Source organism: Trematomus bernacchii, unplaced genomic scaffold (assembly GCF_902827165.1).
Source record: "Trematomus bernacchii unplaced genomic scaffold, fTreBer1.1, whole genome shotgun sequence".
In the NCBI taxonomy this organism is placed as follows: Eukaryota; Metazoa; Chordata; class Actinopteri; order Perciformes; family Nototheniidae; genus Trematomus; species Trematomus bernacchii.
In genome coordinates, this window is record NW_022987513.1 from 4,610,408 (window position 1) to 4,636,709 (window position 26,302).

Below are 26,302 nucleotides of genomic sequence, written 5' to 3' on the forward strand. Positions count from 1 at the left end.
AGCGAGTAAAACTCTAACACAGAAAATACCTCCCCAAAACGCCTCGTTGGAGATACGTCACTGCCCATTTGAGTCTTCCATTTAGTTCCGGGTACCGCCTGATGTCATGCGGTACCCGGAACGAAATGGACCAATCCCGAAGAGCTATGGCCACACCAGCAGCGGCGTGTTCCTCCTCCAGAGGTTCAAAGAACCGGCATTTCACAGACGAAAGCTTCCAAAACATTGCCCAGTTTGAGGCCGGATATGCACAGCTTGTTTGGACCGTTTGGAGCAGGGGAAGATCTGGGTATACAACCTGTAAGTTTGCATTGTTATTTGTGTATTTATCAAACAAGACTGTTTAAATGTGTAAACTGTGTTGGACTGCTAAGCCATTGACACAGTGCTAACTGTGCTAACTAAGTTGCTAGAGTTTCCATATATCAACTCTAATATCAGCAGATGGCCTTGCATACATGTATCTCATAGCAGGAGAATGTCTGCATTCACACACACGGAATACTCATACAGTATACTGTACTGTGATTTACCGTACATTGTGACCGTACATATACTGCATGTAGCTAACGAGGCTAGCTGTATGCTAGCGCAAAACAATGTATTCATGCAAGTTACATTGTATGGTAGCAGAATACCCGTATACGATTGCAATTATAAACACGTTATCGCTAGCCTAATATGAACCACTAGCTTTTGTTCATAGTAGTTTTATTACACTGCATTATAGTTGCCTTTCCTCCAAGCTAACGTTCATATCGTGTTAGCTACCAAGGTAAACAAAGCTAGGTTAGCATATTAGCAGGCAAGCTGTTCATTACACAACTACTACTAACGAATCTAAAACAACTAAGTTTCTCTAATATTTTGTGATTTGCATTTGATTTCGTCCAGCCAGATCCTGGCGGACAATCCATGACGTGCTAAAAGGCACTTCTACTACTACTGAGGCGTCGTGCTAAAAGGCACCGCACCGACTGTGCGCAGGCAAGATGCAAGGAGGAGGAATGGATGATATACCGTGTATATATGTATATTTATGTTCATTTTGTACATTTCTAAAAATAAAGTTTAATGGAAATACTTAGTAGGCCTATCCTTTCTTCCCTGAATTCATATATAGCAAACCATGATTTGATTTCTCATCAAACAGTAGTAGTTTATAACGGGTAAAAATAACTTACTCTTTGTTATGAGCGGCTCGTAGGCCACAAAGACAAGGAGACATACACGAGTTTACAAAACCACGGCACATTTATTGTGGTAAATGGAGAGATAGGTGGTTGAGAGGATCGCAGAGTTAGTCTTCCTGCAGCCGCTTTGGAGAGAGACTGGGGCCGTAGTGTCCGGAGGTGTCCGTGATCGTGCTGATTAGCCTCTTCAGCTCCATCCCATCGTAAGACAAAGGCCCTGGGGCCGTCACACTCTTCTATACCAACAGTTAAAAATATATATGTATATAAAATATACGGCTGTGCCGACGCCATGATAAGACTGATGTTACGCTGAGAGCAGCCGGGAAAAGCACTGTTAGACATGGGCGCAGCCTCTCTGGTGGTTGACTAATCAGAACGAGTGGCCGAGCTGACCAATCGGAGCACACTAGGCTCACAGGGAGGGGGGGGCAAGAGCTCCAACGAGTCGTTTAGTGGAGAAAGTGAATACTGCTGAATACACATGCTTGACAGAGATGCTGTATGCGAAACCAATGTGAGTTTGGAAAATTGCACAGTATAAATCTATTTTAGTATACCTCAACAATGTAATTATGATCAGTGGAAATGGCCATGACATGGGCCCTTTAAAATAATACTTCTGCATACAGTATGTGACACTGTGTTGCACGGCCAGATACGGCTCAAGAAGCTGACTCAAATAAGGAAATATATGATACATTATGATGTGATGTGATATGAATGATAATGGGACACATCGACGTCTGCACTCACAGTGCCGCAGACTGTACGTAATGTTACTTTGATCCGGTTACTTATGTTGTGGCAGATATTTAAGTAAGCTTTCTTAACGCTAATGTTATAATAGTCAGATTGCTCTGAAGTTGGGAGGTGATATTCTATTAATTTTCACGTTCACACAGTCAGTTGATTTTTGCCGGCCGTCTTTCCTGCAACGGCAGTTTTTCTGTATTTCCTTTCTCCTGTAATATTACTTGATAGCTTTAAACTCTGCACACTGAGCTCTGATTGGTCAGCAGGCGGTGCTTTCACTGAGTTGATCTCTTATCCTGGAACCAAACCTGCTCCGGACCAGAGGCCTGTACGACGAAGCCGGTTCAACATAACCTGGATATGTTTGAGTTACCCGGTTTTTACCCGAGGATAACTGCTTCACCTGAACAACACAGGTAGGCTAAATATTAGCCTGTGCTAGCATAGCCGCATATCTTGGGTCTTGTTTTGGCCTCGTTCATTCTTGTTTATGCGTTTTGCAAAATGACTGTCAAGGCTGGTTGTTTGCTCTTCCTATCTAATACCCCTTTCACACCAAGGCTTTTCCCCTTCTAGCTCCGTGCTAGAGCTTTTCTGGTTCAGAACCGGTTCTTCGGTTTAGCGCCGGCTCTTTTCACACCGCTCAGAGCCCGACTGGTGCTGCCGCTGCTGCGTCATGACGTCACAGTTTACGTCGCTGAGTTTCTCCCCAACGGAGCTCACCTCACAACAACAACGGGCCGGGGACTGCGTCGGGTCGATGATCGTGTTGCTTTTAATCATACGAAGCCAGATTAAATTAAATAACGACTTCTCCAACCTTATACTTTTCTCCAGAGTGCCGTGGTTCATTGTTTATTAATGTGTTTCAGCGGCATTTACCGACCGCTGCAGTGCTGACTGCTCTTCAACGGGAGTGTATTCTCCCGTTAGCTCCGGGTTAGCTCACACGGCTCTAAAGTATTCACTGTCTGACTGTCACACAAGCAGCTGTTACATATCCCCAGTTCCCCTTAAGTGAATGTGTGTCAGTCTGAATTGACGCTGTTTGGTGTCAGTCTGAATTGACGCTGTTTGGCATCACAACGCTGTTATGAAAGTTTCTCTGGTATAACATGGGTGATGTTAGCATAGCAACCGAAGCTAAACTAACTACTTGCTAAGCCGTTTTATACAGGCACTTTTTACCGGCGTATTTTTCATTATGATTCTACTTGTGATAGTCGGACATGACAACCTGTGCAGCCCATGTATTGATTCCATCCGATAGCTGCTATAATAACAAACAAAACGTCTGCCTGCTCTCCACAATGATCAATAACAGCGAACGGATGGTCAAAGTAAGGTACAAATAAACAGAATCACACGAAGCCTGGTTAGTGTTGCCTGACTTTATAAAGCGTGTTTTTTTTTTACAAGTGTGTGGTTGCGTTCTAGTCACTTTGCTCAGCACTACTGCTGGTTACAACTTTTATTTGCCGTACTCGCCTTAACTGTTATCTCAGCTTAATCTCGCCCCCCTCCGACGTAAGCGGTTCTTGCTTCTACATGGACAACTTTTTGGTGCTCGAAACAAACCGGATTCCGGAGCTTAGAGGCGGCTCCGCTGCGGTGTGAACAGGAAAACCCGGTGCTTTTCAAGCACCAGCACCGAACCGGCCCCGAAACACCGTTGGTGTGAATGGGGTATAAGAATTGCTTGTTGTAACTTTCTTCTAACTTTACATTTCTACCAAAGTACGTGCTGTCCTAACACCTGCCAACCCTACCGATTTGGGCGGTAGTCTACCGCTTTTGACATGTTTCTACCACCTACCGATTTAGCTGACTTTCCCTACCGATTTTCAACCTTCCCAAACTATAACAAATAAAAATGACACTACATAGACACTGGACTCGACTTTTGGCGGACACCGTTTGCAGCGTGTCTGTGATCCCATCATATAAACAGTCCTCTGTGTTTCTGAAAGAGAAACAACGTGCAGACCGGGGGTAATGCTGCCTCTCGTGCAGAGGAAAGGCAGCGTGGGTAATCACTCCCAAATGAGTTTAAGGGAACAGAGACGAGGCATTTGAGTCCTGCAGGGTTTCCCCGTTAATATCAGTGTCTCGAAAACACATGTTGGCGACTGAGAAAGACATCCAGTGTTTGGTCTTTTCCTGAAGCATCCTTCACCTGCAGTGTCTCAACTGAAAGAGGGCCACAAACACACAAAAAATATGATACAATTTTGAGATTTGGGGATATTTATCTCCCATTCTTTAACTTTTTCTGACATTTTCAACACCAAACATGTCATTAATGTCTCTGTTTAGTGAACTACAGCAATCTGAAAGCCTGTACATTATTTATATCACACTTTATCAGTAGAAAAATGCAGGAAATTACTTTTTAATGCAGTGTTTTCTGATTTATGGCGCAACACAAAGATATTTCGCTCTGTGCAAACCTTTGACTCTAATATGTCAACAACATGAAACAAGAATATGAACCTGGCTTTATCCAATGTTCACACAAGAGTTCTACATCCTGACACATCCTTCATCTACTGTCTCAACTGAAAGAGGACCAGAAACACAATACAAATATAATAAAATGTGGAGACTTTGAGATATTTATCTCCCATTCTTTTACTTTTCGGGCATTTTACAGACCAAACATGTCGTTGATGTCACTGTTTACCAAACTACCCCTTTTTCTGAAAAATGCATAAAATTATGCAATATATGTTACTGGGGTTCAGGGGCGGATCTAGAAAAATATTCATGGGGTGGCAAGAGGGTGGCAGGAGAATTTGAGGGGTGGCATCCCCTGGCAGAAGTATATGCTGATTTAATCGCAGTCATATCAATCAATGTTAACTTGGAAAGCCACAATATTTATATTTTAACTCAATAACATTAGGTGACATTATTGTGGCACATCAGTAAAGCCTTAAATAGAAATATATAAGGTGGCAGACATAATTGAATGAATTTTAACTGAACAATAACTGAATGAGTTTGTTTCACTCTTAGTCCAGCAGGGGTACCAAATCTATGCAGACTGCTGCAATAAGTACATTAATTAACTGTCTCGTCGATGTTTGTCTGAATTAATATGATACTATTAACAATCATATTATTCCTATCAGCTGTCAATCGCTGTTATGATTCACATATTCATTTATTATTGAATAAACTATATTTTTTGGAGGAGTTAATGATGAATGTTCCTCAAGATGCTTGCTCACCCTCCTTCAAATTTGAAAGACAAGTAATTACTATCATATATCAAAAGAACAGTTCAGCGCCCCTCGACTTTACTGCAAACAGTTACAACCTGGACTTTACATCAGAAAGAACAAACATTAAAGAAGTGACTAACTGCATCAGTTTGGGTTAAAAAACATGTATTCAGCTAAAACATATACATCGCTGCAGTTATTATCCAGTGGAAAGTCCTTACCTACTGGCCTAGTTAAATCAAAGTGGTTACTTTATTTGGCTGGGCAGTGTAGTTTTACACACCGTCTTATTTGACTTTCTCAGGACTTAAAAGTGTTTTTTGGGGGCAGACCCCCACAAAGAAGAAAAATGTTATACACACGTAAGGTCATCATCTTAACAGTTTTTTATGCTCATCGAGTCATCCGTGAGCAGAGCATCAAGTTGGCATGCCTATTACAGCTGAATGCGGCGATTTCCATCTTGTTCAGCAAAACACCTCACAAACTTATTAAGATCTAAAGCTTTAGTGGGTTTTGATTCAATGCTGAGTACAGCCAAACTTGACAGTCTCTTCTGTGTCATTGTAGACCGCAAATACCTCATTCCTTCCGTGTACTTGAGTCCGAATGCTTCTCGTTTTGCGCCGTCCCCCCGTTCAAATGAAATCGCCGCCAATCATATTTCCAGCCTCAAGCCAGGGCCGGGGGAGGGGTTACAAGACTTGCGTCTTGTGCTGCATTCACTTGCACTCGGACATTAGAGACTTTCTCTCATAAATGTCCGATGAGCCACAACTTTTCTTTCAAAACAAAGCTGCCAACTGGGGTGGCAACTAGGGTGGCAAGGCATTTTTCTGAGGTGGCAGCTGCCACCCCGTAGAACCGCCACTGCTGGGGTTCCATTTCTTCTGATTACCTAATTTGGGCGTGCACATTTGCCGCGCGCAAACCTACCTCTTTTGGATTTGGAAAGTTTGGCATGTATGCTAACATTGACCAGTTTGGAGTGATTGCTGTGTTTTGTTGTTCTGCTTTCATGCTGTTTATAAGCTAAATACTGATGGTATGAATACTTTTATTCGACTCCATCATGACTTGCATGTTAAACATATTTTATGTTAAATTGGTTTTGCAGCTTTTCTTGCTTGTTGTTGTTTTGGTGGATTTTTGCTTTTGGCTTACTAGAATACTCTAGTGTAGTAATTAGGGATGCCAGCGATTATTCGATTATTCGAATATTCGTTACAGTCTCCATAATCGAAGATTATTTTAAAAATTCGATTTTATTTATATATTTTTTTATTAATATTTATGTTTTTCTTTTTTTTCCTGGTTTGGTTTCAACCAAAATATAGACTAATGCTAATAATAGTAATAGTATTAATAATTGTAAATGACCATTGATCACACCACCAGTTTGTTTTACTGTAAACTTGGAGGCAGCGCAGAGTGCAGACTGCTGCTGCAGCCTGCTACACACCGACCCCGCCCCCCCCCCCCCCCCCCCCCCCCCTCTCCGTCACACGTGCGATTGATTTATTGGCGACAGAACAGTGAGAACACAACTAAAGATGAACAGTGCGGCACGTCCACAGAAGAGTTCCTCGTGGAACTACTTCGAACTGACAAGTGCAAATGAAGTCAAATGCAAGCTCTGCGATTATTCGACACCGGGGGGGTGTCGAATAATCGATTAATATTCGCCAAGGCTGTCCGATTTTCGATTTTGATCATGGTCAGTTTCTGGCATCCCTAGTAGTAATGGGCCTTTTAATGACGTAGGCCTTAATGTGATTGTTCATCCACATAATCATTTTCTTCATAATGTTGGATTTGTTTGAAAACTGAAGGACACACAATGTAGACACTAGTCACGTTAAAATGTTTCCCACAATCACATTCATATTCAGCTCAGCATTAAACAAGCTCAAAGTAATGGGTTATGATTGTATCTAAAGTCCTGAGCCTTTTTGTGGCCTATATCTTTCTGCTTGGATGCATTTTTCTCTGCCTAGGGATTGACATTAAGTTTATTGATCACTAGCCATTATGGCTATTGGTTTTTAAAGTCACTCGTCACTCAGCATATTCACTAGCCACAATTTTGTTGATGGGCAATTACATATTATTTGATTAAAGTGGAATTTTCAATTTACTGGAAGATCGATATTTCCTTTACTGCAACAGTTTTTGAATGCCATTGTCTCTGACTCTATCTTGCCCAACCACAAAAGACACCCCCTTCTTATATTTACTGGCGATCGTCCTAAAATCTGTGCAGTAAATCATGTTTTTCGCTTCTACACCTGAGCCTGTCTTTGTGTTGAACCTACCCGGTTGGTTAAACAGTCTTTTCATCTCGTTTGTCTCCTCTTCCTTTTGGTTTCATCATCGCATGTTATCATTGTGTGTTTTCTGCTATTCAGGTTTTGTCACAGCTGTTTCCTGACAATTCATTGTAGCCTTTGAGTTTTAAATCTGCTCCTTGTTCAAGTTGCTGGTCACGGCCTAACAAGCCAGAAAGCCTATCACAAATGGACCAATAGAATGAATGAGCAAACCGTGTGCATTAAGTGCTCATGGGAGTTGGATACGATACGATACGATAATATAAGATATACAGTTGAGATTGTCTGCCTTTTTGCATGCAGTGGATTTCTGGATTATGATTTTTCTGGTCATTCAGACACAGTTTATTCCCTGCAATGTTCTGAGGTGTTTTGTTACGTGATGGTGGCTGGTGTCCTCACTTAGTGGATTCTACTAAATCTGGCGTTAGGGTGTGGGTTTGATGGGTTGGAGTTTATTATTATCACTCTGTTATTTCTGCAAAGTGACACCAAGTGCTGAACTTGCCTGCTTGCAGGAAATGACAAGGCCAGGGCTTACATGCAAAACATCTTACCTTGTACGTTCTGCATTCATTTAAATCTCTTCCGTGTGAGTTGGCATACTGAAATGTAAAGATGTGTATTTGCACCTTTTGAACTACATCAAGTGCCCCCCAGCTGGCAGCGGCATAATGGTGTCACCCCCTGTGCAGAGCTGCATGTCTGTGAGATTGAAGACTCCCCTGAGTAGCTTTCGCTGGACCAGACAATTACTGGGGATGTCTTTGGGCTGCACTGTTCTCTGTAATGTCTTTCATTAACGTAAATCAGTTGTGTATTTCACCAAACACTAACAGCAACGTGAAAGCAATTTATCTTTATTCACTGTAAAGAACAGCAATTCTTGTACAGCGGGATGGGAACAGTTTGTCTGTAGCCTCAGACATAAACCTTGGTAAAAGAAATTCAGACATTTTTTAAATGATGATTTAGCAAAGGTTGAAAATAACGGGGGAGAGTCATTTCTGTCTGACAGGATTGCCCCGTATCACACTCATACGTTTTTTTAAACTTTTTGTTACAATAATAAATTCAGGTCAGGGAGAGAAGCCCACTATTTGCATGTTAAGAGTTTGGATCTATTAGCTTATCATAATAACTTGGGTAATGAGTTAATACAATTTGTGCAAATTACACACAAACAGTTGCTTAAGATTTTTTCCCATTCATGAATGATTAACATAACTTGGCATTGTTCTAGAAATAAGAGCCAGCATCCTGTGATGTTAGGATCTTGCTTATGTAACAACACATATTTGTTAATGTGTGGTTATTATTGCATTAGTTTTTGTTGCCTAAGTTCCCTCTATCTTCATAAACTATAATTATGATATCACGTTAATAATTTTTTATGACCTTGTTTTTCTTTACTTCTCGCATTTTGTTATAGGAATAGGACTTAATAACCATCTGCTACAAACCAAACAAATTCAATGATTTGTGTTGGAGAATTCACATTCTATCCTGCATGTTATGCTAATAGAGCTATTATCCCAGTAGAGCATGGCCTTCGCCTTCATTAAAAATGAATGTGCGCATGTCTTATTGTGATTACATTCTCAAATGTGCGTACTGATTCTATGTTTGAGATCAGGGAGGTTAGCACAACAGTGGTGCAGCTCACAAACACAAAGCACTATATGCTCCTATAGAGCTATGACGACAGCCACTAAATGTATAATGGATTGTTTCATTTATCATAGCAAGCATAAGCAAGCAAACAACCTTTATATGACCATGTGGGGGCTTTAGAGAGCTCATTTTCCCAGGAGTACTGAGAAAAATGAGGTGCTTCTTCAGTATTAAATATAATGGCATTTCTGTGCAGTTGATGGCACCTACAGGGCAGAGAGGACTGGACCGCAGCCAAACAGCAACAGTAACCTTCAGAGTCTGTAGACAGTAGCGCAGCCCTGTTGATTGGGAACTCTCTGTAATGTTCACCCTGAAAGCCCTCTGCCTTGTTCATTGCTCCATACAGACTCGGGAAGATTTATTTTGTTATGATTCTTTGATCTCCTTGTATATTTCATTGCAGTTTGTAAATCTCCTGTTTAGCTATTAATATTGTTGATATTATTCCTGTTTTGAAAACTAAAGCTTCTTGGGCAATTTTTGGCACTTTTCTCACAACGAAGGGCTTTGAGGATTTGCTGTAACCTTGTAGTGCGTAATAATTATTGAAGTGAAATCAGCAAATTGTTGCAGCTCCTTCTGGCCAAAGGTTCCTCAGTGCATCCTTAAAACATGTTTACACCACTTTTCTGACAACATGAGAGTTGTCATAGGATAACTCAATTAGTCAAATAATTACCATGAACATACTTTTGGGACAACATTTTTTTTGTCATTTCAGAAACCAAAAGCATTAGTAAGACATAGAAATGGTGTGTTTCTAAACTGTGTACATCTTAAGCTTTCATTTTTTCCCTTGGCTGTTTAACCTGCTCTATGGTTAATGTCCATCCTATATGAATTGCTTGTGTTGATATCACACTTTACAGAGACATGTTATTGGCTATGCTTTGATTTGAATGCTTGCATGCTTGCAACATGTATCCCTGCAGGATCTCCTTGAACTGTCCTGATGGATTTTATCCTTAAAAAATCTAATTGTCATCACCGCACAAACAGAACAACTTGCATGCACAGACCAAACAGTGACACAAAGAAACACAAAAAAGGGATTTTTAAAATGAGCCTCTAAAGGAACATTGGATGAGTCCACCCCTCTTTGAAAATGTGTCCAAGAAGGGTCTTCATAACTCCCGAGAGAAAATACAACGTCCTTTTAATCCCCATTTGCATTTGCTACATCTCATACAGTAAGAACATGACGAGGGCAACATACAGAGTCCAGTCACTGAGCATATAGAGAGCAACTTCCCGACAAAAACACAAAGTCCACTATGTTCCCGGAGCTGTCTTTGTGGAGGAAGTCTTTGATCTCTCAATGCGTAGGGACATGCAGTGAAATTGCTGGAGAGAGAACACAGTGTGTACAACTCTGCTTGCAGACAGCTGCTAATTCACAGTAGGGTTTGAAAAGTGCACACAGGGTACAGATGTTATAAGTAGTTTGATGAATATTATCTCTACTGTACGTCTTGAAAATGCCATAACACGTAATGTTACAGAGCGCAACGTAAGACAGCGGTACCCATCAGATGTAAAAATAAATCACGTGACATATCAATATTCACATAAACTATTGGAATTGATTTCACAATATCTACAAATTCACAACTTGGTATCACTATTCTGAGCATTTAGAATTGTTGCCATTTAGTTTATAATATTATGTTCAGTTAATCTATTTCTACTGCTTTCTACCCATCAAGAGATTTTCATCAATGCTGCAGAGGTTATGTCGTATAAAACATAATATTTAATGCTGTACTGGATAGCATAAATAGATTCATATAGTAATATACTCTTAATATACTGTTTCTTATAGGATGACATATTTCTACTGAAATTAACTCCGACCCTGTGAGGAAAGGATTTACCACACAAATAACACAATCATAACCAAACCAATAGCAACAATACAGCAGTCCTTCTTATCAAACCCCTAACTAACAAAGATTACAAAATCATTCCTGAAATACCACTTGACCTTATGTGCCAGTTATGCATGCATCGAAATACTGTTTCATTATTTTCTTTTTAATCTTGATCAATCATCCCTAATGTTTGCACTACTGCATGTTTGTCTGCTTCTATGGCCATTCAGTTATCAGTTTGAGGAAAGAGATTGTTTAGCTGGAGAGGGCACATGATTTGGTTGAGGCTCTGGAAGTGTCCCCCCCCCCCCTTTTTTTTGCTACCAAGATGTGTGAATAAAGAAAGTTATCCTGCATATTGTGTTGTGCTAAAAATGTAGGCAAATGGCTCGAAGTGATCGTATGACGCAAAGACCTGCGGGTTTATCATACAGCATAATGAGTAGGAAAGATGACATTCACATCATTTGTCAAATCACAAAAAAAACATATCTCCTGGTAAACCATTTTTCATCATTCCTCAGAGATGGAGAAAGTGAAGAAACGGCAGTAAATATTGACAAAGATCACACTTTTGCCGTCCTATATGTATTTTGCTCCTTAGTTTTGTGTCAAGGCTATACATGTGTTTTAATGCAGATTTCACGAGTTACCCACAATATTCCGTTAACAATGTGGTTGAAATGAATTTAGATCCCTTTTACAGTACTGAACAGTCATACCACACATGCAGTACAACAGTTTCTTTGGTCCCCACAAACAAGTTACTGATTATGTCAAATGACTCAAGCTGTGTGGTCCTCTTGGTTATATTATTTCTGAGATGTTTAGCAGCTGCTGCTTCTCACTTACCTACAGTATCTCAATAACAGTACTCAGAGAATTATACATTAACATTAATGCTCTTGTGTCATTAGACCCTGAAATAGCAGCAGACAGTCGCCTTTAAACACTCAGCAGATGTGTATCACTGTTTTGCGACATGAATCCATCAATTCATGAAATATACTGGATTCAGAAAGTCATTCTGTGTCAGCAGCATGATGTCTGAGTTCTGTTAAGTATTTAGAAAGGCCATTAAACACATTATGAATTTGATATGACTATAACAATTGTATGAGCACCTAAAAAATCCCATCCAGAGTTTATGGCTTCACGATTTATCATGTCAGTTTGTGCCCGTGTTTTTCTTTTGAATATGAAAATGGTTTACCAGGAGATGTTTACAGTCCCATTTTTGATGCAAGTCTGTAAAGGGTGAACAATATGCCTTCTAAGTGCTGAATTATCCTAATGGGTTTTAATTGGATGTAATGGTTAAAATATCCTCTACTAGTTTGATAACACATTGCCATACTCAAATGCAAACTGAATTTGTATTTTAACGTTTGTAACTGATATGGATGTAGAGCCAGTTCTGTGTGTGGTAGTGTACTGTACATAACTAAGCCTAAAATCTGTGTGCAACCAAACGAGGGTAAAAACACTTTCAGAAGTCTGTGCCAGCCTTAAATGATTAGCATCACATCAATATGCACACATAATTGGACTTTAAGTGTGTTTATGCAGATGAGACTGAGGTTATGAGTAGGTAATTGATGACTAACTGGGATGAACTACAGAAACACTGATACTAAGCCCTATTTCAGTGTGACAAACACCATTACTGGAGGTTGCAGACATACACGTGTACAGATTGTCATGCATTAACCTATGACTGTTACATTGTACATGTTTTGTTACACCTTTTTTAAAGAGGTTACAACATAGTTCACTCATTCTGCTTACCACTTAAGAACAGTTAATGTAGTGGTCATCAAAGAGTCTATAATTGAGACAATGCTAAATATCCAGAGTGCATCCGGCATAACACCAACAGAAATTGCTTAAGAATAATATAAGGTCTGTTTTAAACACAAGTTCAACACAAAACAAAAAATACAGATGTTATTTAAGAAAAAGAAAACAAAAGTTGGAGACAGATGCCACAGCTGGAGACACATTTCATCTTACATTTTGAAACCACCAATTGTTAAAAGCAATTTTACATAACAATGTAATGACACAACTTACATTTAGTTAATCATTTAGTTGTATTTGAATTGTGTTGACCAATTTCACAGCTTTTTCTTTGCAGAATAATGGTCTCCAGTGAGGAGAATGTCTCCGAAATGTGTTTAGAAATACTGTATGACTGTGACATATTGGCATTTGTTGTCTACTTCAAAACACAAAAAGAGTACATCATATGTAGACAATCAAATAAACACCAATACTTTACACAATCAAGTATAAAAGGGCTAAAATACAACATGAATCAAAAATGTTCTTATGACAATGCGGAAAAATAATAATGGAGCCAAAAACACTGATGCAGAGAAAACAAAGAAATAAAAGCACCAGGGTGCGTGCCCACAATGTACATGAAATAAATAGGGTCTGGTATGTTTTAATGTATAAAACATCTAATGTTATTTGTATTTCCATGGAAAACATATAACAAACTGCGATTCAGAATCCCACTTCAGTCTGAGGTAATGGTGGTAGTTTGTTATGCCTGGCTCACAGTGACGCCGCACCATGAGCCAAAACATAAATGCACATGGTAATTGTTCTAGACTACGCTGGATCCCTTAATATCTTCATCTTTTCACAGGCAGTGGTCTGTTAGCCTTCCACACTAATGGGCAATTTTACACTCTGTGCCCATGGGCCGTAGGTGAGCGGGGCACAGCCACATACTCGCAGTTCATGGAGCCTGTGGACACCAGTAAATGTTTGCATGTAAAATACACACAGACTGTTGTGCATATGTGTGCTGTTAATGCAAATGTGAGCGTGTCAAAGCCTTTTATAATTTATGATGTGTGTATTCACCAAGGCACATAGCTTCTTTGCCATTGAGCATACTCGGCCAGTTAAAACAGTAAGAGCCACTGGACTAGAAAATGTACAGGCAGCCTCGTGGGACACAATAGCAATTCCAGATGATACTGCATTGGGTCTGTTACGATTCAGCGTGAGGTGAAGGCCAGACCCTGACGATTATTAATTATGTTCCTATGGAACTATACAGGCTGCCCCGGCTAACAGAGCAGGGCAGGGCAACCAATGAATGGCTCTTCTGGCGTTTTTCTGACGATAACTGTGTGTCTGTGTGCGTGCATGCATGTTGTTAACTTGATGGATATGTCAAAACCTTATCATTGGTAATGAGCTACAATGAAAACTTCAAATGCATGCTTGCTCTAACTTATTATAAGCAAAGCGCAAACATTTCAAAACATAGTGAAAACACAATTTGACTACTCTACAAAACGGCAAGCAATCAGGATACAGCGAAGGGACACTGGGTTACTGACAACAGGGAACAGTGCCAGAGATAAGTGAGGAGGGGAGAACAAATAAATGCAACACAAACACAGTCTGATGTGAGAAATGTGCTCCCTCCAACGTCCACTAATATATGTGAATCTACTATTGTTTAAATGTGCCTTCCATCTAAACAGACGTGCAAAATATCAAACTCTTAAGAAAAAAACAATGCACGAAACAGGCGCACACACATACACACACAATAAAATGTGATGAACTTGGCCTCCTGCAAACCTGTCTACCCTCAAAACAAAACCAGATCAAGCCTAGCATTTGGTCAAATTCAGTTTAAGTTGTTTGCTTTCATCATAGCGGGCTTTCTGTTGACATATGTGGCCCAGTAGCCTAAGTTGAAGATGAAGAACAGAACTGGGAAAATGATGCGCGATATCTTGTCCACTTTGCTGACACGGTTGTATGACTTCTTGGCCTCCTCGTAACAGTCATCCTGGAGGTAGGAGTGTCTGGTGGGGACTGGAGTGGCACTCTTGGAAACGGTCGTTAAACCTTGGTCTTTAGCCACGTTGATGCCGTAGGTGGTTCCAACAATGTTGAATGTGTTGTTTGCTTTTTTGGACAATGTAGCAGATTCTCTTCTCTGAAATGAAAAAAGGCAATAAAGGTAAAGGTTGTCAGGAGCGAAGCACCAGACTCAACAATACTTCCATTTGAACTCATAAAGAGGAAATAGAAGCAACACCACGAGACACGACACACACAAGAACAAAACAAAAGCCTAACCATATCGTTAATCCTGGCCATGTTAGCCTGAAACGGTTCCTGAAAAGAAAAGTAGAAAAGAAAAAAAGTTTACCAATTATATTAAAATTACCCAACTTACATACTCTATTCATCACTATCTAGCTGGAAGTACTTTTAACATTTTACACTATTAATATGGTCAATTCTAATCTGCATCATACAAATCTGGATTGCAAAAAAACCCTGTCATGATCATAACTCACGACAAATGTCAAGGCTAGTTAAAATAAGTGTCAAAAATAGGAACAATCATATTTCTGCATCAATGCAGAGCTAGGCTGGACTTCTGTCTGATACTGCTAACAGTATATGGCAGCACAGAGCTGGATGGAAACAATGCAAAAATAACAGTGCCTAAAACATGTCTGACAAACTGTATCAATGCATTCAGCCAGCTTCAACAGCTTGTGATTTAAAAAAAAGAAGCAACTATGGCTGTGTGTGATAAAAAGCTGTCTGGAGAAACTGCTTTCTTCCTTCTAGTAGAGAGACACTTTAGACTGTCTTTCATATTGAAATCGCACGGGGAGACAGAATTTATTTGCTAAATCTGTACACTGAGATGGCTAAACTTGCATCACAGGAGGATCCTGTCAGCCTAAAATTAGTACAGGAGAGAACAAGTAGGGCACCAAGATTGATCACCGGGCACTGTTTTAGTTTCCTGTGTGAGCCTGTACTGGAGTAATTTTCTTCACACCATTCATTCCCACTGTGGCCACTTTAAGATCTGCAGCAAAACGAAAGCACTGTGTGTCACGTAACAGAGTGCTTTCTTCTCTCAATGCTCCCTGTTTTAACTTTTGCTTTGAGCCCAGCTTTAATTTCTGCTCTACTTTTTCAGCTTCATTTAATTTTCCTTCCTTTTCCGTCGACTCCATCTCTTTAAATTAGCATAACTAATGTCCCCTCTTTCCCCCTCCTCCAAAATGCTTCACGGTGCATGTCTTTCCGTACACAGCTCTTCACCAAATGTTTTGTTGGGTCTTTATTCTGAATTTTCTCAAAACCTCCTAAATGGATGCATAAAAATGGCTTTATGTTAGAAGAAGCTATATGTTTGTTCATTGAATAGACCAATGTGTCTCTATAAGACATAGAAAGACCACTTTTAATGTCACATGTGACAAGCAGTGGGCTTATATTAGCAGTTGACATCACAATGATGTTATCAAGTTGCTGTTAAGCTTCTGTCTGAGGTGATGGACACGGCTGCAGTGAGGGGAAGTGTGATCAGTGTTTCCTCTTCGAGTGAGCTGGAGAAAAGAAAAAGGATGATCCTTCAAGCTCCTCTGCAAAAACAGCAAGGGTTGTGAAGAGCTTAACAAAGCGCGCAGTCAGACAGTTGATTGCATTAAACAGAAATGTCGAGCCGCTGCCTGAAGGGGGTCTATCTCAAGTCAATTAGTACAGAGAGAGAAAGAGTCACACTGATTCCCCTTGGGTAACCGGACACTTTCCCAGGATATCAATCCCTCCACTTCCACACCCCACTATAAGTATCCTCTATCATGGCGATGGCTGACATCAGCAGGAAAGGTGAATTGCCGCTATAGTGTACTCTATGACCTTAATCATTGCCCCCTCAACTCTTAAGGCATTATGTCCTTTATTTGTTACCTGACAAAGAAGCCAGGGAAAGTGTTTTTCATTCTCTATTTGTCTGAGCTGTCCTCGCAGTCAGTGATATGGTCTAATTGTTGGGTAAACCATGTGTGGTATGGGCTATGTCCATGTTGTTATAAACCTAATGTGACACAGTACATTATTTAGCTCCGGCCAAAGATTCTTGCATGATATTCAAAGTCATTTGGCTAGCTGCAGGCACAAATAACCCCATGAATACAATGCATCTGTTGACCTTGTCTTTGTAACTTCTGCAAATTGTTGAATCAGAATTTCTGAGAGTCTGATTAAGTAGCCTGGGGGCAATTATGCCTCACTGTGTGTCCTGCTGTTTGAAACTCAGCGTGTGCATGTGTGTGTGTGTAACTGAACCTTGTGACAGTCAGTCCCTGACTACATTTGGAGATGGGGTGTTGGTGGTTTTAATGGCCTCATGTGAGCATGTGGGTGGCTGAGTGTGCAGACTGGGCATAGGGAGCCACGATGTTGTCCCTTTTCCTGTTGGTGTGTGTGTTTAGTGTTACCAAAGTTTTGCAAATCTGGCAGCATAAACAACTCTTTGCATAAATATAATATTTGAAATTGGGTTCTTATTCACCTGAAATTACGTTTTCTATATTCGGAGCATGCATTTAAAACGTCAATGGCGAGATCCGCCGTGTTTACTGAGTTGTGGGAAGTCAAAATCATGATCGGTATACATTTTCGATGAATTGTTCGGCGACTAGTCACAGCAGTCTGAGAGTGCTTGCCAGACAGTAAGTTATTGTGCAATGCATAAATGTAGCTGACAACTCCAGCTCAAACAAAACGGATGTGAAAAACGTATAAAAAGAATTATAACAGGTCTTGAGAAATGGCAGCCTAGGTTTGTTTTTGTTCTCTGAATTTCCATATATAACTACAGCAAAAACTTTGGTTGAGCTTTGCTTGTCGCTTAGAAAAGTGCAGCAGCAGCAGCGTCATGCTGAAATGTCACAGCTAGGAATGATAATGACAGGCTGTGTCCCCGCCATTTCCAAACAAACTATTGTGTTGAAATGTCTGAATATGAAGTGATTTGTGCTGCAGGTGTGAGGCAAGCATTAAAACCCCCTGCACAATGAGCCCATGCCCCTGCCTCTGCTGCTGATGGAACCAGCCTATAATATCCTACACCGTCCAATCATGTGTCGCAGAGTGCCGAGGACACGATGGCTTTCGTTCCAACTCCCCACCGGCTAATTTCTGTAATATCCACACCTTCAGCCGGCAAGAGGGCTTTAATTAGGTAGATTGCTTGTCAAACAGAACGTTGGGCGACAAAGGAGGGAGAAAATGGCATTGAAATTCCATAACCAGCCAAGTAATTGACTGCACATCGACACGTCTACAGCTCACCATTTCAGTCCTAAAAAAGAAAGAGCCTAAGGGCGATGAAGTCATCGTTTTGTTCCGGTGAGGGTGGTGGCTGAAGCCCTGCCTCTAACTGGGGACAGTATTTTCCAAATGACTTAGTGAGCTGAAACTTCTCTTATTCCTTATAGGTTCTCCTCCTATAGGTTTCTTTTATTTATTTTATTGTGTGTGTGTATATATGTCAAAAAGAGAAAATGCAGTAGTCTGATCCCTTTACTTTCCTGTAGCTCATTCTAGCGGGGAGTGTGATGGGAGTGCCATGTCTCCCTCTGTGACCCCATTCTTTTTTATCTATCATGACAACTGCATGCTCAGCACAGCCCCCGAGAACGCAGCCCAGGCTGTTGCCATTAAGACGAGGCATCAGAAGGGGGGGAAATAAAAACTCTCCACTCTGCTGCTGCAAAATAACGCTGCAAATTATCCTCACCGACTCAAATGTTCCAAGGCAGCAATATACAATTCTACCAAATCACTCAGAGGACCAAATGTCAGACTGGAAAAAAACGGAACTGGGAAAAGCTGTACTGATTATGTCAAACAGTTTGTACATTAGTAGCAGAAAATAGATTTGTGGCAGTAAAATGAATACAGTTCTTTCTTTTTTGTGTGTGTCTGAGGCTGATAGAAGTAGCCTTTTATGTGCTTGCAGGATCAGAACCGCAGCTTTTAGATCAGCACTATTTACAATAAAGGAATGTTTCATCATGTGTATATACACAAGCATAACAGCAAATCAGGGAGACCACTGTTCTAATGTAGTTTCTATATTGCCTCTGTTCATGTGTGCCGATACATAACATTGCCTCAGGAATAAATTCATCATATTTAGATCTACAATTAGCAACTTGTCTTGCTTATATCTACCATCCTTTGATTTGATTGTTTGTACTGCTATCTTATATGGCTGTGTTTTCAAGCTCTCTCAGTAATCAGCGTGACTTTGTAAACCCCACTGGTTTATAAATTGTAATTTGATGCTGTTCTTTGAGGTCTTCTTAGGTTAAGGCGAGGTTCTGCTAAGGTAACTGACCTCTAAAAACCTCTGGGCAGGCCATTCATTATTATTTAGGACATGTATTATATTTTTTGACAGAAGGAAAACACATTTTCTAGTCTACTTCTCAGCACTGTCAATCAAACCACAGCACGCTACCAACACCTGATTCTGTCAATCATGCTAGCCATACGAAAATAGGAAAATAATTGATTTGTTCCTTTCAATACTAGAAAGAACGAGCCCTTTTGAAGCTATAACAGCACCAAGTGATTTAATTGTGTTCATTGCTTCTCAGTGCCCGCTCTGATACTGTTTCATGCCACTTGTGAACTTATAAAACATCATCCTTTTAAACGTAAGCACTGAGGGACTTAAAAGGTTTTATTTATGTGTCTTCATTATAGCTTTGGAGAACGGCATGTTGTTGGACCAATGCGTCCTCCACATAAGACCCTTCCTTGAATTGAGTCAAACGACAATTTGCACTCACGGCCCTTTATGAACAACACCAACAGCCCAAAGTATTGACACATTATGAATCTTCAAGCTACGATTCATTACATTTTAAGCCTAAAATATAATTTCAGCCTCAGGTAACTAACTAGTGTTTCCACAAACACTGTCTAATCAACTTGTGCAGACCAGATGTAAAGGAGCCATGTTTTGTCAGGAAGAAGGAGCCTCCTCTAACTTTAGAATGAAACGTATGATGCCATCGTAAATCAGGGCCAGTGTCTCTGGGAGTTTACCTCTCCTTCTGCTCCCACAGTTTCGCCTCACTGTCCCTGTTCCATTTGGCTGTTAATGAATAAATAAACGCTCTCTTTATAGTATTTATAGAGTACTCCAGGCTGCTTTAAGGAGGGGACTTTCTATCACTGTTTCCAAAGTGCAATTGGCCCACGTCACTTCCCGAGTGTTAAATGAAGACTCACTGAGTACGTTGTTACCAGGGTTAACAAATCAACAACTTATCTGCAGAAACAAAAGTGAAAAGCAACTCTGTATAACTGTTACATTTCCTTTTTTAGGATGATGCATTAGTTTGTTAATGTTGGTTCAGCAGAAAAAGTGTGGTCGTGTCATATCTATTAAATAAATTAAAAAAAACATAGAAAAGTATATATAAATAAGAATCACTCACCCTTATTTCCATGCCCTCTTTTTTCCCATCCCATGCCCAGCTGCGCTTGGTGAAGTAGTTGACTGTGGCAAACTCAATCAAGGCAGAGAAGACAAAGGCATAGCACACTGCCATGAACCAGTCCATGGCAGTGGCATAGGCCACCTTAGGGAGGGAGTTTCTAGCACTGATGCTCAGGGTGGTCATGGTTAGGACAGTGGTGACCCCTGAGGATAAAATGACAACATTAGTAAATAGAACACTTCAAGGAAAGTTCATTATTGGGTTCAGTTTTTGCAAAGGTGTTGCCATGATGCTTTCATTGTGTGTCGTGTCCAAGTAAAAGAAGCTTAAGAAAAGCTGGAATTATCCAAATTAGCTCAATTAATAAAATCTTTCTTGGGATTCAAATGAAAATGTAACTGCACTTCAGAACTTAACATAATCTATTATGTGAAATCAGAAAATAGAGATGCATGCCACTAACAAAATTCAATGGTGCATAAACATTGTATGTATTTGTATTTTCGCTCAGAAAAAAATACCCTTAAACAATAAGTGTCTATTGAAGTTGCAAATCCAAAAACATCCACAGCAACAAACAATGGACAAGAGAAACCCCCTTTTTAATAGGACCCAAGTTGAAAAATGTGATAACTTTTTACAATGCTATTATCACATAATTGATATAGACGGGTAAAGGGTATACATATTGCATATTATCTTTTGCACAGTGAATATATACATTTTGAACATCTTTGTCACGTCTGCATCTGTCAATGGCCCATGATGATAACAGTAGGCATTCAATAATAATATATAAATTCCACTAAATAAGACACTTGATAATATTTGCTATTAGATGTATGTATATTGGTATTGGCAATCAGCAATGTGCTCTGTCTCTGCATACATTGAGTGAAAGCCTTCTGACGTGTCGTTTATGTGCAAGGGTTGGCAACAAATATAGCTTTAAAACAGGAGTTTTGGCGGAAACAGACCCCCAGCTACACAACTCATTTGACATCCTGGCCTTTACATTCAGTACATATAGTGCTGCAGGCAGGGGATGAAATGTGGGTCGGACTGTTCGCCCATCCAAACACATAAAAGCAATCACTTCATCTGTTCCAACCTATCTCATCTGACAACACATAAAGTGGGCTCTGAAAATGAACATTGTGTTTCAGAACAGGGAGGTGTACCCGTTTCACTGAGTCATGCTTGAGAAATTAGAATATGTGATGCAAAGATTGATAGTCACTTTCTTTAAAGGACAGATTATTTATATTCTAGTGGCGTGTTTTGCATATCTTTTCTATATTAGTTAGTAAATTATCACTTTTTCTGGTGGACATATGAGGACATAAATAATTAAAGGTATAAATTAAACATCATATCTAAAAAACGTTATACCCCCCCCCAAAAAAATACAATTGTATCATTCCTTAAAAATACAATTTAAAAGGGAAAAGATAAAGGATCGTATTTGTCGATGATGGTTACACAGCAGAGCTTTATTTGAGCTGATAAATGTGACTGTGTGAACGAGTAAAACAGATGTGAACACTGCTGGTAACTGTGTCCTTCACGGATAACGCTTCAATCATTCCACTGAGAAAATGACACTGATTACAGCTTCTCTCCACATGTGGAGGACAATCTAAGTGAGTTCAAGGAAAACTGTTCTTCTAGGTGTGTGTGTGTGTGTGTGTGTGTGTGTGTGTGTGTGTGTGTGTGTGTGTGTGTGTGTGTGTGTGTGTGTGTGTGTGTGTGTGTGTGTGTGTGTGTGTGTGTGTGTGTGTGTGTGTGTGTGTGTGTGTGTGTGTGTGTGTGTGTGTGTGTGTGTGTGTGTGTGTGTGTGTGTGTGTGTGTGTGTGCGCGCGTGTGCGTGTGCGTGTGTGTGGATAACTGAAGGACTTATGGTTATTCAGAAGAATGCATTGCAATAGGTATATGTTGCAGGCGGTTATTTCCTCCATGGCATGATGGAAAATGGCCCCTATTACTCTGTATAAAGCGTGTGCTTCATTTCTTAATCAAAATGCAAGTTATACAACAAACAGGGGTTAAGGGGCACTTCCGTAGATTATGCAGCACAACAACACTTGAAGGGGAAGGGCTAATTACATTTCATCTCTGAGTACGGGCACATCTAAGCAGACTCAATGTTCCCAACGTGAATGGTGCTGGATGGACAAATTGCATCTATTATTAATCGAGGCACAAAGAGAGGATAACACGTGTCACATATGCACCTTTTTGAAAAAAAAGAATAGCTTTGGAAAGGTTGCATTTGTTTAAATGTTTTGGTCTTTTCATTAAAAAGGGACATATTTTGTTAAAACACACACACACACACACACACACACACACACACACACACACACACACACACACACACACACACACACACACACACACACACACAGACACACGGACACACACATCACATGGACACACACATGGACAGACAAACATAATAAGAATTAGAGTAGCCTAAGTAGTATGATTATCATAACTTGCAGTTGCTGTCTGTGACTTAAATTACTGCAATTACCAAGTGTTTTAGGGGAAATCTGTTAAAAATGGCACGTTTGATATGATGAAATATGCATAAAGGATGGGAAAAGGGAAAACAAAGTACACAAAAATTATAATAAGACATTATGATAAAATAAGTAATAAATGGGTAAACTAGGGATGGGAGATAAAAAAGCATAAATGAATGATCTGATATTTAAAATGTGAGCTATTGTTGAATGCGTGGCAGGACTTGAGAGCTGTCTGTTCCTTATTTGAGAGATGTTACTGCGGTTAGGCTTTGTTTTTGTTTGGGAATGATTGTGCATTGGACCCTGCTTTTGTAAATTGTCAGGATATGAACCCCTGCCATTTCCTTTCCAACTCATTTCTGTTGTCCACCACTGCAAACAAGTTATCTGACCCTTGTTAAGAGTCTGTGGTCGCTTTGGTGGGAATGTCTGTTTGTCAGATGTGGATTCTTTTTTAAAAGACCTAGAGCTGCGTGAGTAATAAGACGTCAGGCTGCTGTTGATGTAGACGAGTCCAGCATCCTCTTCAAGAGATGCAACACATCATCTATCACCTGCCACACTTTACAAATCTCATGCTTTCGGATTTTGCTTTGACTTATCTTTAAATAAGTAGTTTGTTGCAGCTACAGAGGTAGGAGGAACTCAATACCTTGATAAAAAGCTTTGGAAAAAAACGAATTACTCGTTCATGCCCATGTGCACCTTAATGCACCAAGCTATGTTTTGTACATCGTTATGTTAATTGGAGCTTTGCAAGGGGAACCTTTTTTTTTAAGCCCTCCACTTGTTTTGCAGTTTGCTGAATCATCTGATGATGTGAACAAAATGCAGCTCCGCTCATTTGTTTTGCTCCGTCTTACCTCATAATTCAAAAGCTCCAGCAACTTGTCTAAGCTGTTCAATCAATCATTTAGTGCATTTTTGTAAAAGTTGAATCATAAACCCAAGACGGCACTCACCAAATACAGTGCGAGCAGGAACCGATTCTCTGTTTAGCCAGAAGGAGACCTGAGACAGTATGACAGTCATGATGCACGGGAGGTAGGTTTGAATCACAAAATAGCCAATTTTCCTTTTCAAATGGAAATATGCTGTCATCACTACATATTCTCCTGAGGGAGAGGAGAGAAACAAAGAAAGAGATGGAGAGAAACACAGGGTTATTATTATTAATACAGCTATGCCCAGTTGGGAGGAACACAAGCTGAAATATTTAAAGTAAGATTTATTCAAGTTAGAACATTTGCATCATCCATGTAGCTCATAGGATTGTCTTCAGCCCTTTTTTTATTTGAGCTATTATAACCATATGAAAACATAGAAAGTGTTGCTTCAAAGATGCAATATGCATATATTCCAAAGGTTCTTTTGATGGGCACCTTGTATTTAAAAAAATACCATACAGTAACTGACCTTTATTTAACATCAATTTAAACCCGCATCTTTTCAATAGCAGAAGGGTGCGATTTGAATGGATGGAAACAACATGGCAACATGCTTAGGCTTTCATAGAGAGGATACAGAGGTCTTTTGGGAGAGCGGTTAGAGGTCACGGCATACAGTAGCAGCACCTGCACTATTCATATACTAGAAAACCAAGGAGAATGTCATATCAGAGAAAAACCCTGAGTTGAGTTACAAATGTTAATAGGAAAAGGAGCCTAGAGGTTTGGAACATACGGTTGTAAAAAAAAAAGGCTGTTACCCCTAAATGTCAACAAATCTCTCCGGACATCATCATAGTCAGATAAATAGAAGGGTGAGGTAGGAAATGCTGAGGTATACGCGGTTGAATGTTGGTTATAATGCTGCCTTTTTAAGGAATACTCAAAAGTCAATGCTGGAAAGACGGCACTGGAATGCTAGTTGCTTGAACCTTTGTGGAGGTCTCTCGTCCTCCAGGAGCAGTTCACAACGTTTTTCGCAAGCTAATGCCAAGCCCTTCATTCTCAAAAAATCTCAATTTTTAATTGGAGTATTCCTCTAAATGCACAGGTATATTCCAATTCCGTTCTCTTTGCTGCAGATTTGAAGAACATGTGCGTGCCTCGATATTGAGCATTTCCTGGAGCTAAGATTTTATTACTGATGACGGCAATTGTTCCCTTAAGCACCAGCTGGCTTTGCCGCGTCTATAATCTTTTGTAGCAAAGATATGAGAAAAACATCCTTTTTTTATTCCCTCAGGTGTTCTTTCTGAGCAGACTCTCACCAGAGCTGAACTGGCTCAAATCCTCCCATCCCCTTGGCTCACTGCAGCCCATTAGGTTTGAACTTTAAAGAAATTAGATATTTTTTTTCAAATCCACAAGCTGAACCCAGTTTATGAAAGAAATCATGTTGCCTTCCCTCAGATATTTTTTGTTGTACTTGTAGCCAGAGTTGGTCCTCTCCAATTCTCTTGACTTACGGTTAAACCACATAACAGCACTGCAATAACGATGAGCTCAAGGAACAGTGTACTCTGTAGAGTTCTACAAGTGCTGTTATTTCAACAGCTTTCAAAACACTTTCTGCCTCAACAGCTTCACTACAGAGGTTAAATCTCTCAAAATGGAAAGCCAGTGTGGCTCAGTCGTCAGATATGCACTCTTTCAGTAATTACTAACTGCCCCGCTGAAGCAACCTTTTATCTCGGCCTATAGCTTTGCAGTAATCAGTCCTTCAGCACATTTTCCTTTGCACTGTTACCTAAAGCTGGATATTGATGTTAACTACTGATCTATCATTATTAGGTTTCAACTTACAACTTTTTTATAATGGCACCTTATAAACAGTATAAGCACCTTGTGGTTGAACACTTACAGTATTATCAGATAATTGCTGTGAATTTCTTATTTGTTACTAGAGTATGTCAGTCCCCAGCCCACCTTGTTTTTTCCTCCCTTCATGTTAATTTTACCACAAGCTTTACGTTTGCCAATGGGGAAATAGAGTTTGAATTTAAAACCAAATTATTGTGGTGATCATGAGCATAGGCTGGCAGACTTTCCTTTTTAACACTGTGCTTATTGAGGTTGATTCTGGGCTATAACACAACACAGAAAGGCAAGAAGATGTTCACCTCTGGCACAACTCCTAATATTATCTTTGTGAATATGCTGAATAATCCCCAAAAACCTAGAAGTCATCATTTTCTCACTGGACCCAAATAATGCATGCTGAATCCAAAGTGACAGACACTGGAGAAAGTGCAGACTGTTACTTTAGGGAAACAAACAAAAAGTGCCCGTATATGTCACTAGAAAAGAAGGGAGGCAATTTAATTTACCACAGATGTTACGTAAACACACAGATAAGGGTTTATTTTTCAAAGGAAGAATTTTCATCCCAAGACACACTAAGTCGGTTTTCTGCCTGCTGTATACTCCATTCAAGATAGAATGTGATGTGCCAGGATGCTTGA

The 26,302-nt window shown here is 40.0% G+C and overlaps 1 protein-coding gene across 3 annotated transcripts in view; it reads right to left on the minus strand.

Moving 5' to 3' along the window:
* Positions 1 to 14,026: 14,026 nt before the first annotated feature.
* gabra3 (gamma-aminobutyric acid type A receptor subunit alpha3) overlaps positions 14,027 to 26,302 on the minus strand; it is a 104,619-nt gene continuing 92,343 nt past the window's right edge. The window contains exons 8-11 of one of the 3 annotated variants that reach the window (XM_034152333.1): positions 23,856 to 24,008; positions 20,360 to 20,565; positions 15,171 to 15,209; positions 14,027 to 15,027 (exon numbers count right to left, since the gene is read on the minus strand). In XM_034152333.1, coding sequence (XP_034008224.1) covers positions 14,713 to 15,027; positions 15,171 to 15,209; positions 20,360 to 20,565; positions 23,856 to 24,008 — 713 coding nt within the window. In that variant the 3' untranslated portion in view covers positions 14,027 to 14,712. The remainder of the gene's footprint in view (positions 15,028 to 15,170; positions 15,210 to 20,359; positions 20,566 to 23,855; positions 24,009 to 26,302) is intronic. The other 2 variants (XM_034152348.1, XM_034152339.1) reach the window with 2 other exon arrangements.